Source organism: Amphiprion ocellaris, chromosome 23 (assembly GCF_022539595.1).
Source record: "Amphiprion ocellaris isolate individual 3 ecotype Okinawa chromosome 23, ASM2253959v1, whole genome shotgun sequence".
Taxonomy (NCBI): Eukaryota; Metazoa; Chordata; class Actinopteri; family Pomacentridae; genus Amphiprion; species Amphiprion ocellaris.
In genome coordinates, this window is record NC_072788.1 from 3,569,864 (window position 1) to 3,587,380 (window position 17,517).

Consider the following 17,517-nt stretch of genomic DNA (forward strand, 5'->3'; position numbering starts at 1 on the left):
TCATTCAAGAGTCATATTTTGACGTTCACATTAACACTGAGAAAAAGCGCTCAACGTCCACAAAAAAACAGCTCGAGTTGAACAAGCGCGGGAGATGTAACCTTCAGTTTTGTAAGGCTTTTTTCGTTTAAAAAAAACTGTCCTTGGTCACATGAGCGGCTTTCACCTTTAACTTAAACTCAACCAAACTATATACGCAGTCGTCAGACGCTTTTAAAGAATCCGATTGGTCTATTGGGAGAGGCGTTCCCCGTAGTCATCTGTGATTGGCTGAGACCTCACGCTGCTGACATCACGGTTGTGCGTCCCGTCAGCGTGCGTTACACGGAGCTTCTTACCTGCACGGCGAATTATTTGGGGACAATGGCGAGCTGGTGTGTACGAGCGGTGAGACAGAGCTACTCTCTTGTGGCTTCGCCTGCGCTTTTAAGGTGCGTGACATTTATTATTCCCTTTGTCCGCCGAATTGTGTATTTTAGCGCCTGTCTTCTCGTACTAGCAGCCGGTTAGCATGTTAGCTTCGGCAGCCTTCACTGGTGACCTTTCTTTAAATAATAATAATATATGTGCGCAGAAACTGACCATAAAGATGTGTACATTTCTGTGCTGGAGACTAAAACATGAGCCAAACCTTGGTGTTTTTGTGTGGCATGGTTGGCATTGCTAGCTGGAAACAGTGACATAACATGACATGGATACTAGCAGAAGGATGTAGTTTATGCTAAGCTAACGTTCAAGATGTCTGTTATAACGGTGTCAAAGTCTCAAAATCATCTGCTTGTCTCATTTTAGGTACTTTCCTTTAAAAATCTAAAAGGCTGAGATATTTGAGATGCTTCGTTTTCTTCGTGAGGCTTCATTTATAGGCAGGAAATGCCAGACCAAACTCCATTCATTTTAAGGCTAATTTTATCTAATCTCGACATTAATGCGTACTTCGGTTTGGTCATTAAAGCTTTATATGTGTTTAAATAAGCAATTTGTGAATGGAGTTTGGCGTAGTGTCTCCACGCTACTCTATTGGCTACAGAGATGATGACATCTGGTGAAATAGGCTGTTCTGCTACTTAAAATGAGTCAAAACTAAAGTGCACTTGCTATTTTAACCCTCGTGTCGTCCTGTGGGTCAAAATTGACCCGTTTTAAAGTTTGAAAATGTAGGAAAAATATATATTTTCACAGTGAAACTTCTGATGTCCACATTTTCAACATTTTTTGGGCAATCCTTGAATATTTTTGGGTGGAAAAAAAATTTTAAAAATGTTTCTGAAGAACATTCACAAAAAAATCATTTTTATGTGAATGTTCTTAAAGAAAATATTACAAGTTTTACTAATATATATGGAATCACTTTAGATATTTTTAGGATTTTTTGGAAGGAATCCAAATCACTAAAGCTGCAAGGATGTTATGCAGCGTGTTTAAAATGAACGTGTACATATTTATTCCACATTCCACCATAAATCTACAAAGATGTTCCAGTCTGTGCATAGTAATACAAGTTATTAAGCCATTTTGTGTTTGATAGAGTTCTCCTCTGGAACTAAACTGGGCATCAAGCTACTTTGACAATAGAATATGAACTTATTCTGGACATGCTTCCCCCTCCAGAGCCTCCCCGCGATTGTTATGCACGGCCACCCAGCAGAAGAACGGTCACGGGTCAGAGGAGGAGGCCGAGAAGCCAGAACAGAATGCAGCAGAGAAAGTCCTGGTGGAGGAGAAGACCCAGCTGGAGGAGCAGCTCAAGGAAATGACAGTGAGTCTGAGTTGACTGCAGTTCAACGTCCAGCTGCACTATTCTGATCCTGACCATACAGTAGGGATTAAACTGGGGTTTTTTTCTTCACCTTGGAGCTGTTCCTGTTCTACACTCTGCTTGTTAGTTCACAGACAGGCTGCAAATAAGTTGCAAAATCATCTCTAAACTAAAGAATTCAACTGTTTTGATTTAAAGATGTCGACTTTCTATAGACTGAGGAATAAATCCATACATTGTAAAACTAATTGAGAGATTAATCAGTAATAAAAATAAATTGGTTATCCGCAGTATAGTTAATTCTCAGTTATTTCAGAGATTGCAGTGTGATTGTAGGATTCCTCTGTGTGGTTTGATCTCCATCTCTGAATCCAGATGAGTTGGTTTGAACTAATAACACAACCCTTCATAAAAACATTTAACAGACAGGATAATAGATTAGTGTGTAGACCTGGGCTTCACTAGATTACAAAAAGCATTTAGTTTTTAAACTGTTTTTCTGTTTCCAGGAAAAGTACAAGAGGGCCCTGGCAGACACAGAGAACCTGAGGACGAGGAGTCAGAAGATGATAGACGATGCCAAATTATACGGTAAATACTTTTAGCTTTGCTGCTTTTCCACATGTTCATGGTGACAAAGACCAGCAGAAATGGATCAAATATCCTGCAGTTGCAGAGACACACCACTAGATGTCACACAAGGGCAACTTTAACCTTTTTTACTGAACTGTATAGAATGGTTACACTGTTGGTTTAATACACCAAAATACACTGACTATTTGTGCTGTTTACATACTACAATGTGCTTCTTTTTTTTCTGAACAACTTAAGACCCTTCTGTGGTGTTTATGGATACATGACATTTCCATTCTTTTATTAGCCATGCACTTTAAAGTACAACAATTAGGGTTTTCTTTCTAGCTGGTTTAATACTTGGGATTGTATCATGTCAGATATCACATCTGAAACCACAGACAAACGTCTTCCTGAATGCATTTCCTGCATATCGCTTCACTTTGCTTATCACTAAACAGGTAAAGTGCAACTTTCTGACACCAGAAGATGCTAAAACCTGGTTATGAGCTGCTTAAAATGATGCTATGTTGCAGTCAGGAGCAATAATACACACCCACGTTCAGTTTAGTACACTTATTTGATCTGGTTTGACCACTAGCTTTTTCTGGCTTGTATTAGGAAACCATTATGCTAGAAAGATAGTTTTTAAAACACAAAGTAAAGCTAGCGTACCTCACTTGGTGACATGTTGTTTCCTGCTTTTGGTCCCATTCCATCTGCTGTCAGGCCAATCAATGATGGCATCTTCTAAGCAAAACTTTTATGAATACAGACAGTTATTATCACGAGAAAGAGAGTTCAGGTTATATAAAAGTTGTATTGTCTTTAAATGAGTAATGGTCCACCATCTTACCCCCATCAGGGATCCAGGGCTTCTGTAAGGACCTGCTGGAGGTCGCCGACATCCTGGAGAAGGCCACGGAGAGCGTGCCCAAGGAGGAGGTGACGAGCCAGAACCCCCACCTGAAGAACCTGTACGACGGCCTGGTGATGACTGAGGTCCAGATCCAGAAGGTGTTCACCAAGCACGGCCTGGTCAAGATCAACCCCGACGGCCTCAAGTTCGACCCCTACGAGCACGAGGCCCTCTTCCACGCTCCCGTGGAGGGCAAGGAGCCTGGCACCGTTGCCGTAGTGACCAAAGTGGGCTACAAGCTTCACGGGCGCACCCTCAGGCCAGCATTGGTGGGCGTGGCCAAGGGCCCCTAGAACGCTGCACCATGATGTCACTGAGTGGCAAAGTGGGATTAGCATCGTCGCCGGGGAGACGGATGACCTCAGGCTCAGCAGACTGGTCAAGGCCCTGCCACACTTTTCCCACAAGCCCGTCCTCACACTAACCCCCACCCCAAGGTGCCTCAAAGAGACGGGAAACCAACTGAACTTCGTACGCGGACAACATCCAACAGTTTTTAACAGCTACACTTTGTCTGGCACAGGACAGTCTTTCCAGTAAAATTTCAGTCTGTCATCAGCCATGAGTCATTACTGTCAGAGATTATTTAATAAAATCAGCAGACACACAGGCAGAGGCTTTCACGTTTCCTCTCAGAACCATCAGTCTTGAGGAGAAGATCATAAACCCCTCGTTTCAAGACTGTTTTTGGGGTCAGATACGGTGTCAGATCACATTCACAAAGTGAGTCGTGCTGATATTGAGCTGCTGTCATTCCGGACTTTTGTTTAAAGCCTAATTATAATAATGTCAAACTTCTCAGTTGTGTCTTTTTTGTTTTGTTTTGTTCTGTGAGTGTGACTAAAGTAATGAACCAAGCAGAAGCTGAGATTTTACTCTGCTGATGTTGACTTTCCAAGACGCTAATGGTCCGGTTAGCCAGCTTCAGTCACGGTAACATCTCTGCCACAGTTGAGCTCAGTGGTGGGCGACAGTAATGTAACTTTACTTGTAAACCAGTAGAAGAATTCTATATGTGGACCTTTGTCCAAACTGTCACTGCATCAGAATAAACTGGTCAACTTTGAAATCGCTGGTTTAGTGTTTGACTTTTGACTGAGAAGTGAAACAAAGAGATGAATACCGATGTTCAGAAAGCAGCTCAAGGGGGCACTTGGTGCTTTTATGCACAAATACAAATACCTGATGCACAGATTTTAACTATCTGAAGCAACAGGAACCCACAAAAGCATGATGGGAAATGTAGTTTTAAAACATACGCACGATTATCCCACAAATACGAGTAGGAAAAGCAACAATAATGGTTCAAACTCCCTTAATATTGTCGTCTTGTGTGTCTATTCTCGCAACAAACAAGGATAATCATATATTTTCATTGAAAGAGGGTTCATTCATTTCGTTACATTTTTTTTTGGTCTAATTCCTTTATAAGATAGCTGCCCTTGCTGTCCAAACGGCTATTACCGAGGAGCAATGAGCACTAAACGTGTATCAATCAGCAGTTGAAAATGGACTAGTTCCCTTTGTTTATACCGTATACTAAAACCTACCATGCCCAGCTAATTCATGAATCATTTTTAAATATGAAACTATAAATTTGTGAGCCATTTCTACAGATTTACGCCTTCAGGAGGGATCGATGGGCTGTGAAACGTTGGTCTGAAAGTACTGAGATTCAGTAAAATATCGTTGGTTTAGATCATTTTCATGAAGTGTGTTGAACCGAATAAATTATAGAAGTATAATACTTTAATATACTATTCTTATATTGTTCGGCAAGTAACTTATGTATTTTTCTTCCCTACAAACTGAAATTGGCACTTGGATCGGTAGTACTCCAGTCATACACCCTAATAGTCACACTGCACTAGTTCATTGCAACAGACCTGCACTGACAATCTCACTTTAAAGTACATATTGTAGGTTTATCGGCTAAATACACTCAAACTTAAGAGTACAAAAGTATAAAATGCTGAATTAGCTTCACTAATGCACTGAGCTGTAGCCACTCCAAGTGGAATTGATTTTATTGTAATCATTATTAAAGAAAATTCAGCATTTTTTGAGCTTAGAATTTTGTTTTCTCACTAAAAAAAATGAATTAATCTGAACAACAGCAAAAGGTTGAGGTATAAATATTGACATTCACATTCGTGTTTTTCTTGTGTGTAGAAATACTGTAACACTGGAAGTCCTGTATTTAAAAATAAACCCTTTTAAGTACAAAAATATTAGCATCAAGTACCACAAAGTATCCATTATGCAGAATGGGCCAATTGCAGATTATTGTACCTGCATAGTTAGTTTTTAATTGTGCTAAATGAAAATTTACCACAAAATTCAATTACTGTACATAATTGTTTTGTTTTTTTTATTGTGAATGCTGCCCTGGAATTTTATTTCAATCTATAGTATAGTATAATAGGTAAAGTTATTTTGTAAATGTAGTCCAGTAAAGATAAAGTAATGAAATGTAGAGGTATAAAGTAGCCTATAATGGAAATAAAAGTACTTAAAAATGTCCTTAAATATAGTATGTTTGTAAATGTGTGAGTAACGTTACATGTTTTACATTTTTTTTTTTTTTTTTTTTAAAAAGCAATTTTTGCTTTCCTGATGACGGTGAAAGGAGGAACTTCATTAACATGCCACTCAGACAACCTTCTCTCTGTGACAAAATCTGACATTTGGTGTTTCGACAGGATTCTCGTTAAGTATCACAATTACAGAAACAGGACTATTTAGAAGTATAAAGTAGTTGCACTTTTAATACATCTCCATACTTGTCATGTTGAACAACAAAGTAATGGAACAGCACAACATCTCGACAGTATCAGACGGTCAACAAGATGTACGACAGCTCAACAGCATGCCATGACGAGAACCAAAGCCGCACAAAACATGGCTTCTTTTAAATCCAAAAACTTTCTTTTTTTTTTTAATTACAAAAGCTATAAAAAAAATTTCCATGACACAAAATACTGTACATTTCACAGGTCAGTAATTATATTTTTCCCCTCAAATTATCATACAAAATTATTTACATTTGGTAAAGTAAGCGAAATCCCCCCTTACAAAAAATAATTCCCCGACGGGAACGAGTTTTCCTTTAAACCCAAACCTGGAACATTTAGTTGCACGAGCAGAAGAAAATGTCAAAATAAAAGTCTGTCTTCGAATTACAAGCCACTAAGGTAGGAATTAGACAAAGAAAGAACATCAAATGGAACATTCTGGGTGAAGTGGAATTTTCCCAACTTGAAAAATGCTTCATATCTTTATCGTACAGAACCAACACAATGCTCGTTCTGCATCTTCAATAAACCCAAATCCATTACAAACACATTAGCAGTGGGCTGGAACAGTCTAAAAAAACTCGTCTATGTACTGGAGTTTACCCACCATAAATGGTGGAAAAATGATTAGAAGTTCTTTTCGATTGCTTTTCTACATAATCTAGACTGCTGGAAACAAGTAGAAAAACAATCTGCTCTTGGATAACGGGGCGTTCATTGCAACAAAAAAAAAAGGGAAGAAGGAAGATCTTTTTGTCAACAAATCTCGTGAAAAAACTAAACGTCTCCCACACTCCCTCACCCATGGATTTCTGTGGAAGACATGAGCCTCATAAATATCCGCATTTATAGCAATTATTGTTCAAACTTGGACACTATTTTCTGTCGTGGATTAATGCAGATCTGATGCTCTGGTGACTTTGCAGTAGCAGAAAAAGTGAAAAAGAGTCACCCAGTGCAAAACACCACTCGTTTGTAGGATTCAGTGATTGTTGGTCTTTATGTGGGATTTTGTACAAGGTTTGGGGCACCACATGAAGTGAAATATACATAAAAGACGTAAGAGATTCACAATCCTAATGCAGAAACTTCTTGGAAGACAAGAACAGGAATCTAGCACTTATTCCAGCACAGGTAACATCCATAAGAGTGCTTTTCTTCTTGTATTTGAGCTCTCTTGCCGTGAAACGATGGCCGATTCAATAATCTAATTTGCATTTAAATAGCACATTGGCGCATTGTGAGTCACCGCTGCTGCTGCTGCCTTCAAAACAAAGTGATGGCAAGTAATGATAGGCTGCCAAAGGAGGTGGGGCATGTAACATCTGGTTTCACAAAGCTGTGTGAAGTGGTCGACCAAAAGGCGGACGTCAAGTCTGGTGTAAATACGGGAAACTTATATAGGGAGAACACTGGAGAACAGCTGAACTAGATGTCAATAAATAACGAAAGGTTGGTTGTGGAGCTTTTCCTCCACGCTAATTTCACGTAACAAGCTAAAAGTCTTGCATAAAACAGAAATTAGAGCAAGAGCAATATGGGTGTTATTCTCTAGGGCAATACTAATATGGATACTCCTTGCAAAAATCGCCAAATTACCCAATTTATCAGGGCCAGAAAGTGTCAAAACAACAAATCACTCAACAAAAATCTCGACTTTCTGGCGGTCCTTGAACTACTCGTCTGTGCCGTGCTGGTTGGTCGGGAAAACTGCCCGAATCTCAACTTAAAAATCGTACTATTTCATCAGAATCACTTTATTCTACATGCCGATGTGAAAATTTGCCAACCAATTCTGTGAAAAAAAAAAAATAAGTCCATGCTCTTCTGTGCAACCAGGAAGCCTTAGTGACTGAAGACATTTAGTGACTATTCAGTGAACTAAGATGAACTGCAGACAGTGAAAACAGAAGTCGTCCCAGTATTGATAACACCTGTGCACACTTCTGAGCTCTCTCTCCTTCTAATAACGGTTCTGTTGTTTCCATAGGGGTGCAGGACTTTCTATTGCAGCAAAAAATGAGCCCACAGTGAGTAAAAACAAGAGCAAAACACACCCCAAAACCTCTTGTTGCTTCCTATAGTTTTCAAATCTAAAGTGAATGTTGGAAATGTTACCAAAAACAAAAAGGGAAATAATTGTTTCCATTAACTGCCTGTTGATGGAAAGTGGCAGCAAAGCAACATTGGAAGAAGCCAGACAGAAAGCCAGCTGAAACAAAGAAAACTCTGGCAATCTATGAGAGAGAAATAGAGATCTTCAGGAATTATTTGAAGTCGGGGAAGCTGTATACATACGATATTCAGACAGTGTCAAGCTGTCCGGAGTCCACGACAATGAATCTGATTAAACGACTCCTCGTGTTAACCACACTTTAAATAACTGATGCAAGGGCTTCAAGGGTTTCAATTAAATACAAAAAATTTGGCTATTAAACACTGATGCCTACTGATATATTGGTATATTTCCGATGAAAAATAAACATGGCAGCGTCCTCTGGAAGACAGACTGTGTCCTTATCAGCATGTTCTTTGGCATTTCTAGGGCCAACCTATGTGCTGATACCAATATATCAGCAGTAAGCTGCAATCAGAAGATATATCAGGCCAGGTGATTGATCACGTTTGCTCTTTGTCAACCTATTTTAACGCTGACAATAGGTGTTGCTTTTGCACTATCGTCCCCTCGCCCTTGGAAAGTTATCCACTGATGAAATGCCAAACAAAACAGTTTAAGAGACCGTAAAACCACAGCTTTTGATCATTTCTGTCACCAGCTAGCTAGTATTGGCTGAAATAATTACTAAGAACATTCAGAAAAATTTTCTGGTATAACCTTTTTTTCAGCATGAAATGGCTTTTGCCCTGTTGTTGGTTGAATTTGTAGTAATATTTCAACATATATGCCTTCAGTAGCACTAAAACAACTTGCACCTCCCATTGGCGTTAGCATTGTAGCTATCATCATGTAGAAACATTATGGACAGAACTCATGGTGAACCCACAAGGATGAATTCCACCCGTCACATTCCCACATACGAAAATAAGAACTTTTATCCAGTGGGGCATTCTGTTTCTTTACATATTCACAAGGTCACCCCTGACAAGAAACCGTAAACGCTGGTAGTTTTGTGCTGCCTCCGAAGCTCACATCAGCTACCAGCTATCATCAGCTTCGTCAGAATCAGATCGCTAAGAAGCGTCTCGGGATATCCAGCCGCTCTCCGTGAGGAAGGTGAGAATGCGCTTCTTGAGAACCTTGTCCAGGTAGCTGGGCAGTCGGCTCTTGGCCGGGATGCCTTGCCTTTTCTGCAGGTGATCTTTGATGATGATGGTTTTGACAGTCAGGTAGCGTGCCGGGCTGAGGTTGAGGGAGTTACACAGAACCTTCTCCCTGTCCGACAGCAGCTCAAAGCCCGTCAGATTCTCGATGGCGGCAAACTCGCCATCTTTGCCCTCTTCTTTGATCCCACCTCCGACTCCCATCCCTCCAGCAACGCCTCCCCCACCTCCAGCTCCGCCACCGAGTCCCATCCCGGAGCTGAGGCCTCCACTTCCTGAGCTGCCCCGTTTGGAGGTGACCACGCTTTTGTTCTCCTTGCGTTTCTCCCGTTTGTGCCTTGCCGCTTCATATTCGGCAGACTCCTCCAGACGCGTGATGCCGTTGCGTCGGTAGCGCTGCAGCTCTCTCACCTTGGCCCTCAGTAGTCTCTCTTTATGCATGTTCTCAAAGAAGTCTTCAAACTCCCGGTGGGCCATGAACTGGCAGAGCCCCCGCAGCCTCACTCGCTGCTCCTTCTCCTCCTTGGTGATCTTTCTTTTGGGTGTACTTGGAACAGGACCCGATCCCGCTCCTGTCGTGGAACCTGATCCAATTGTTCCACCGCCAGCTCCTGCTCCAACCACACCACCGGCAGCCCCCACAACCCCCAGCGTCCCCGGTTTCTCCTTCTCCTTGTCTTTCTTGTCTCGGCCCAGGAATGCAGGCACCAGGCTGTAGTCCCGAGCGATGTTCTTACGTCGCTGCCGTTCTCTGAGCTTGCGTACATACATGTCGACATGGGCGCGTTTCATCTCAATTTCCACATCCTCGTCGTCGTAGTTGACTGACAGCCCGCTGATGAGCTTCTCAGCGTCCTGGTCATACTCGATCTCGTAGTCGTCACGTAGCGGCATGTAGCCCAGCTGCTGCTGCTCAGCTAGGCTGATGTCCAGCGGAGGGAGCGGCGTGGTGAGGCTGGGCGACAGCGGACCGCCACTTGGACAGGTGTGGTCGGTGACCCGGTTTGGAATACTGTCAGGGATGCAGGCCTTACCTAAGTTTCCGTGGATGTACATGGTGACGTAATGTTCCATGACTTCCTGAGGAGTTCGGGAGGCGCCGACGTGAGCAGCCATGTCCTCCTGAAAGCACACAAGCAGGAAATTAGTACTAAAGGGGACAACAGAAGAAACAGCTGTCTTTAAAACAGCTTGCAGTATTTATTTTTATATAAAACAAACTTAAAACCTCAGCCCAGGTTTTCAAATTGGATAATTCTCTAACATTATTTGTTGACAGTATGCAGTTTTACCAAATAATGTCCAATTAGGCTTCCAGAAAAGATTAGAAAAAAGACAGTAATCAGCTGGTACACTGCTAATTCCTTCATATAAAGTGATAATGTAACCAAGAGTCTTTTAGTCAGTGCACAAACATTTGTCTAGATATAAGCATAAAATTAAATGTGAAAAATAAAGTAAAAGACCACGAGGCTATTCCACTCTTGACTGACACGTTTTATATTCATTTGCGCTAAAATACCTTGAAAATAGTGCAACTATCTGCTTAACATACTCAATATCATACCCCCAGTGTGTCAAGGACCCTTTAGTTCTGCATATTCAGTCTATAATACCAATAATCAGTACATATATTTAAAACATGATGCAGGGTTTAGTTTCGTTCAGTATCTGGTTAATGCGTTTAATTGATTACATTTATGTATTTAATACACATCATGGAGTGACCTTGTGGTTTGATTAGGACTGACACTCCCGGTTCTATTGATAGGCAACTTACTCCTGAGCTCTTCTTGCTAATGTGGCGAGGAATTAGCTTGAATGCAACACTGTTCAAAACTACATTTAAAAAAAGTTTTACAAGAGTCAAAGAGTGATGCTAAATGCTGCTCAACGATCCAACTTTTACAACAGACTGACGAGAGACGGTTTTCAGGTCAGTAACGTAACTGGAACTTTCCGGCTACTTACCAACTTTTACTCTTTATACTCTAACTAAATACTTTAACATGAAACTCCTGTGTGTATATATGATGCGTTTTGGAGTTAAGATAAATGAAGTAACTTTAAAAAAGTGATGTACCCAGTTTCCAAATCCGTATTGCTCGATAGCATCGAGCAGCGACTGCTCTTCCCTGCTGGTCCATCCTCCCTCCGCCTCGGGACCCCAGAGGGAGAACCGACCGCCGTCGACCTGCTGGTAGCCGTGCCATCTCCGGTGGTTGCCGATTTCTGCGCCCGCCGAGAAGCACTCCGGACACAGCTCGATATCGGGGCAGTCGGTGCAGCGAAGCCGCAGGTTCGTAACGTCTGCGAGGCAGTTAACGCAGTACTTCTTCCCCAGGTCGGCCATCTTGCCTGGCTCCTGCTTCTTGTTGTCGGAGGCAGAACTCCGCGCATGCGCACAGCGAGTCCTGGCAGCGCGAGCCACTCACATCCTGCTCGTTCATATTCATGAGGAGAAGCGAGCGGCGCCGCTGATTGGCTCCTGAGCCGAGTTACCAGGACAACAGAAACCAAACGAACAGTTTCATTGACTGCAGAAATTTCACCAGACAAATTGAATAATGCTCCAGGGAATTCTTTTTTAAATTATTATTCTTTTATTTTATTTAATTAAAAATGGACAAACAGCCAGAACGTGAAGAAAATGAGGTGAAGGATGACACTGAGAGGGAGGAGGATTCTGCCATTCCTGCTGACAGACGTGAGAAAGAAGACTCTGAAATGGTTGCATCAGATCATGAGAGCAGGAAAGTCACAGAAGAAGAGCCCTCTGTTGCCAAAGCTGCCACCTGTGAGCCTGAAGAGACCAGTGGAAATGAGCTGCTAAGTGAAGACTTGGACGTGAAGCTGAATGAAGTCACCGAACAACTTCTGACCCAGCAAGAAAGTGTTATTTTTGAGAGCAGTTGTGATGATGGACCTGCCAGGCTGCATCTTGAAACCCCAGAGAGGCAGACCACTGGTGCTGAGGAGCAGGAGGAAGAGGAAGAGGAGGAAGTCAGTGCTGCTGAAGACAGAGAAAACACCAGGTATGAAGAGTCCAGGCAAAAGCTCCAGGAGCTGATCAGGGAGAGGGATGAGGCCAGCCAGCTCAGTAGCAAACTGCAGATGAAGCTGGCTGAATATTTCCGCAAGAAGGCCGGAGGCAACGCCCAGCAGGAGAGACACAAGCCAGAGACAGAACAGCTGCAGGAGTACGAGAAGTTCATGAACATCCTGACCGACCTGCAGAGGCAGCTCACAGCTGACTCTGAATCAGCCCAGCAGCAGGAAGAGCAGCTGAGAATACAGTCCCAGGAGAAGCTGGACAAGGTTATTATATGGGCAGGTTATGCTAAAAATATTGACTTATAATTTTATACTACAGCACAGTAATGATTCATGAAAGTTTAATGATCTCACCCGGTGTCGATGCAATGTGAAATTATATAATACCTGAGATAATAGCAAATAAATAAATTTTTAAAAAACAGAAAAAGAAAAAACATATTACCATTTCGAGGCAAAAAACATGAGACAAACGACAAAAGTCAGACAAATAAAACAACAAAAACAAGGCCAAATAAATCAAAAAACGAGATACAAAGCAACAAAAAAGACACAAAATGACAAAAATTAGACAAAAAAGACAAAAAACAAAAGAAAGACAAAACATTACAAAAATGAGTCAAAAAATGACAAAAACGAGAAACAAAACAAAAAACGGGAGACAAACGACGAAAGTCAGACAAAAAAGACAAAAAGCAACAAAAACAAGACAAAATATGATAAAAATGAGATACAAAGCAACAAAAACATGGACAAATGACACGTGAGACAAAAAAAAACCCCAAAACGACAAAAACGAGACAAACGACAAAAAAAGACAAAAAGCAAGACAAGATATAACAAAGATGAGACACAATGACAAAAATGAGAAATAAAACGATGAAAATGTGAGACAAATGACAAAAATCTGACAAAAAGACAAAAAACAACAAAAACAAGACAAAATATTACAAAGATGAGACACAAAATGACAAAAACGAGAAACAGTGACAAAAAAATTTGACAAATGACACAAAACAAAAGAGACAAAAATTACAAAAAAAACACAAGTGAGACAAAAACACACAAAACGACAGAAACAGCACAAAAAACAACGAATAAAGCACAACACAAAATGACAAAAATAACAGAAAAAATACAAACGATAAAAACATGAGACAAATGACAAAAGTCAGACAAAAAAACAACAAAAACAAGACAAAATATAAAAAAACGAGATACAAATCAACAAAAAAGGGACAAATGACACAAGCAAGACAAAAAAAGACACAAAACAACAAAGCATGAGTCACACGATAAAAGTTAGACAAAATAAAGACAAAAAAACCCAAAACAAGACAAAATATTACAAAATGACAAAAACTTGAGACATTTGCACTTCTGTTCTCACCTTTAGTTTGCTCACTGCTTTCAAATAAAGTAGTGATGCCACATACTTGTGTGCAAGTTAAAATGTGAATAAGTAGCAGCCAAGAACATCTTTTTTAATTTTAACTTTGATTGTTTCGCAAATAATATATAGTCCTCGACAGAAATACTGTGTTAAGATTTGGGACTACATTTTAAGGGACTGTAAGTGATCCCTTATCTCTCAGCGGTAAAGGAGGACAACGGATCTACACATGAAGCTGGATGGATGTGACATGAATACTGAACCATGTGGACACTCCTCTCAGTGCCATGTGAACAAATAAAGAGAAAATCTGCCAAATACAGCAAGATGAAGTGTAATCTTATTAGAAATAACAAGTAAAGAAGTTAGCAAGAACTTTGACAGATGGGATTTTCCATTCAAATAACTTCAAAATACTCATTAGTAGCCAGTTTAATGTTGATTATATATGCTGTACTGTCATCTTCAGGTGGAAAAAGAATGGCAAGCGTTGACGGCACTGAAGCAGGAGGCGGCTGTGACGGCGCTGAGTCGACACCTGGGTCCAGAAGCAGCTCTGGCCAAAGTGGAGTCGACCCTGAGAGCGGAGCAGCTCCGGCAGGACGAGCTGGTCAAGCTGCGTCTGAAGCACATCAAGCTGAAGATCAAGATCCGCCGGCTGGAGGCCGAGCTCCGGGACAGGGAGGACCACAGCAGAGACCCCCTACAGATCCAGTTTGAACAGCTGCAGGCCGCGAGGCTGGAGCAGAAAAAACACGCTGAGAAGCAAAGTGAGGATTCGCTGAAGCTGCAGAAGAAGATCTGCAGCTGCTTGGAGGTAGGTGGATCAACCCACTGGTGCTGATTGTGTCTTGAGAAGCAATAGAATGAACGTTGTGTTTTCTTCCAGCTCCTGTCAAACATAAAGGAGAAGCTGTGCTGGAGCCAGATGGACGTGGAGGTGAAGCGAGATCAGCTGGCTGAGGTGGAGGCCCTGGTGGCCAGAAGGAGGGACCTCCTGACCAGGACCAAGCAGGCACGCAGCAGCCTGCAGGGGGACAACCTGAGGCTGAAGGAGCGTCGGGGGCTGCTGGGGAACAGGATCCTGCTGCGGGACTTTGAGGACACCGTGGACGCCTCGGAGCAGCTGGAGGAACACCTGGAGAAGCTCAAGTGCCGCCAAGCTGAGGTTGTCTTCAGCGGCGGCAGATGGAAGAAGAAGCTGGAGACAACTTAATGCAGGAGTGCCCAACCAGTCGATCGCGGTCTACTGGTCGACCGCGGGCTGATCCCAAGTCGACCACGAGGGTTGTAGGGAAAAAAATTTTTAAATAAAGGTTTTTTTTGTGTGTGTGACTATGTTTTGTTCCGCACCCTATCAGTCTCTTAAACACTTCCACATAAAAAAAAGTATTTTAAAAAAGGAGAAAAAGAAAAAAGTAGGTCACGTTTAACCTATGGTAGCGCGTGACATGTATGACAGGAAGTTGACAGCTGTCAACAGTAGCTAGCAGCTAACAGCTAGCAGCTAGCAGCTAGCCATCAGAGCGGTCACGTACTCCTAAACGTGAACATGGCCGAAGGGAAACGAGCAAAGACCTACCATTTTCACCCTGAATGGGATGATTATTTCTTTGTTTACTCTCATTCAAAGCCTATTTGTTTGATATGCAATGCAACGGTGGCGTTGGCAAAGAAAGGAAATCTGGAGCGGTATTTTAAAACAGTACACGGGAGCTACGAGAGGGATTTCCCGACAAAAACGCCTTTGCGCGTCACAAAAGTGCGAGATTGTCCAGCAGGCTGCAGCGTGGTAACCTGCGCAACTTCCGTCACATGCAAGCAGAACTACAACGTCAAGGTAAAGGTGTGACACAGTTTGACAGTGCACGTTATGAGGAGCATGTTCAGAGCATCTCCTCAGACTTTGAGAGACGTTTTACTGACTTTGCATCCATCGAGCCTGTAGCCAGCTATATGTGTTATCCATTTGGTGCAAGTATTGATGTTGGTGACATTGCCGCCAAACTCAAATCACTTTTTGACTTGGAAAGCTCCGCTCTTGAGGATGAGATCCTGACACTGCAAAATGACATTGAGATCAAAGCCAGATCAACATCTGCTCAACCTGGAGAGCATGTGGTGTTCTGGAAACTACTGGTGGAGGAGAAATATCCCAATCTCAGAAGATGTGCCTTGAACCTGACAGCTCTTTTTGGATCAACTTATTTGTGTGAGTCTGCTTTCTCGCCAAGTCCAAGTACAGATCAGCAATGACAGATGACCACCTTGCAGCCTGCCTATACCTTGCAACCAGTTCCTACACTCCTGACTACCAGAAGCTAGCCTCCTCCTCCCAGTGCCAGGTCTCCCACTAAGGTAGGAAGGAATTTCCCTTTTTCAAACTCGGAGCTCTACCTGTTTTGTATCTCGTTTATTTTTCTGTTTAGTTCATATTAAGGTCAATTATGGCTATTGCTCACCATGCAGATTGGCATGCATGTGTGACAAAGAGGAGCAGAGAGAGTGGGTTTGTGCTACCGCGCACTTTGCAAACTGGCAACTTTGTGAGAGGAATTTGTGTCTGTGTGTGTTTGAGAGAGGGAGGGTTTGTGATGTGATGTCGAGTGGTTTTGTGACAACAAGAAAAAATGTTGTTCGGTTCTTGACTGCAGGCTGGAAAGGATGTGTGTGGGTTTGCAATGTTGACACTGGACTGGTAGATCTCAGGAGGTTGGCTGCTTGAAAAGTAGATCTTGGGTCAGAAAAGGTTGGGCACCCCTGACTTAATGGGTATTAACATCTGGAACCACGACAAGATATCAGCCTGAAGAGACAAGAGATTCTGAAAATGAGCCTTTAAATCCCATATCCTATGTAGCGTGTCGAACCAATGTGGACCGATTGTCTTCTTGGGCAAATTCTACTCTGCACAGCATGAACAGAACAAACAGAACTGGTCCCCACACCTTAACAGGAACCTCCTCCTACATGATCAAGAAAGCTCTTCTTAGAAACGGACTCTCCCTACAATAATTATCATAGAATTTTTTTTTCTTGATGTCGACACCCTCTATAAAACTGGGTCAATATCATATCTTGTTTGAATGTTTCCTGCATTTAGCAATACACTAGTTAACTGAAAGTTTAGATACTTGCTACACACATAACTCCCTTCCTGTTATATTGCTTTGATAATAATCAGCTAGATATCGTTAAGTATGTGGCCTAGAAGAAGGCATATTATCTCATTGCTTTGGAGTTGCTCAGAAATGTAAATAAAAAACATGTGGCAAAGATCATACAAACTATACCTGACATTATTTGTACTGCGTTACAGTTCAGACTGTTGGGTGTAAATAAAATATATACTGATTTTACATTCACTGAATGTTAAACGCTGTATTGGTTTGGGTTGGGGTTGGGCTGGGTTGGGTTACCTGTTCAGAACAAATTAATAGCTCATTCAGCCTAAATTCACCAAATGCCCCACACCTGACCATCTTCAGTTTGACAGATTTAGGGTGAATAATGATTGGGCTGACCATGTGTAAAATCTGAGATGACATTAATTTGAGTTAAAAAGTCCACACCTATCTGTAGATCAATGTTTGAAGAGCCAGAGCTTGAGAAATAATGGAGCTAGAGTCTAGAAATTTTACAGCCTCATTGTTACACATATATGGGGCTTCAAAGGTACAACCTTGCTTTGATACAATAACACAAACCAGTTATATGATGGTGCACAGGAAGGAGGTGAAAC

The 17,517-nt window shown here is 41.9% G+C and overlaps 3 protein-coding genes across 3 annotated transcripts; 2 read left to right on the top strand and 1 right to left on the bottom strand.

Moving 5' to 3' along the window:
- The first annotated feature begins 270 nt into the window (after positions 1-270).
- grpel1 (GrpE-like 1, mitochondrial) lies at positions 271-4,320 on the top strand. Its single transcript, XM_023270789.3, has 4 exons — positions 271-431; positions 1,612-1,759; positions 2,269-2,350; positions 3,198-4,320. Exons 1-4 carry the CDS (start codon positions 364-366, stop codon positions 3,542-3,544), a joined length of 645 nt encoding a protein of 214 aa, XP_023126557.1. The 5' UTR covers positions 271-363; the 3' UTR covers positions 3,545-4,320.
- Positions 4,321-5,991: 1,671 nt separating this feature from the next.
- On the bottom strand, positions 5,992-11,681 carry tada2b (transcriptional adaptor 2B). The gene is made up of 2 exons (XM_023270790.3): positions 11,412-11,681; positions 5,992-10,450 (listed from the first exon to the last, which is right to left on the bottom strand). The coding sequence occupies exons 1-2, from the start codon at positions 11,679-11,681 to the stop codon at positions 9,239-9,241; spliced, it is 1,482 nt and encodes a 493-aa protein (XP_023126558.1). The 3' UTR covers positions 5,992-9,238.
- A 21-nt stretch (positions 11,682-11,702) lies between these two features.
- On the top strand, positions 11,703-15,103 carry ccdc96 (coiled-coil domain containing 96). Its single transcript, XM_023270791.3, has 3 exons — positions 11,703-12,646; positions 14,245-14,592; positions 14,665-15,103. Exons 1-3 carry the CDS (start codon positions 11,951-11,953, stop codon positions 14,989-14,991), a joined length of 1,371 nt encoding a protein of 456 aa, XP_023126559.2. The 5' UTR covers positions 11,703-11,950; the 3' UTR covers positions 14,992-15,103.
- The last annotated feature ends 2,414 nt before the right edge of the window (positions 15,104-17,517 follow it).

What these genes read in the sequence shown, in the direction of transcription:
- grpel1 (XM_023270789.3), top strand. Translation starts at nt 364, where the DNA reads ATGGCGAGCTGGTGTGTACGAGCGGTGAGACAGAGCTACTCTCTTGTG. An exon ending in GCTTCGCCTGCGCTTTTAAG is followed by an intron (nt 432 to 1,611) that starts GTGCGTGACATT and finishes TTCCCCCTCCAG; the next exon opens with AGCCTCCCCGCGATTGTTAT. An exon ending in AGACGATGCCAAATTATACG is followed by an intron (nt 2,351 to 3,197) that starts GTAAATACTTTT and finishes TACCCCCATCAG; the next exon opens with GGATCCAGGGCTTCTGTAAG.
- tada2b (XM_023270790.3), bottom strand. Translation starts at nt 11,681, where the DNA reads ATGGCCGACCTGGGGAAGAAGTACTGCGTTAACTGCCTCGCAGACGTT. An exon ending in AATACGGATTTGGAAACTGG is followed by an intron (nt 10,451 to 11,411) that starts GTACATCACTTT and finishes GTGTGCTTTCAG; the next exon opens with GAGGACATGGCTGCTCACGT.
- ccdc96 (XM_023270791.3), top strand. Translation starts at nt 11,951, where the DNA reads ATGGACAAACAGCCAGAACGTGAAGAAAATGAGGTGAAGGATGACACT. An exon ending in CCCAGGAGAAGCTGGACAAG is followed by an intron (nt 12,647 to 14,244) that starts GTTATTATATGG and finishes TGTCATCTTCAG; the next exon opens with GTGGAAAAAGAATGGCAAGC. An exon ending in AGATCTGCAGCTGCTTGGAG is followed by an intron (nt 14,593 to 14,664) that starts GTAGGTGGATCA and finishes GTTTTCTTCCAG; the next exon opens with CTCCTGTCAAACATAAAGGA.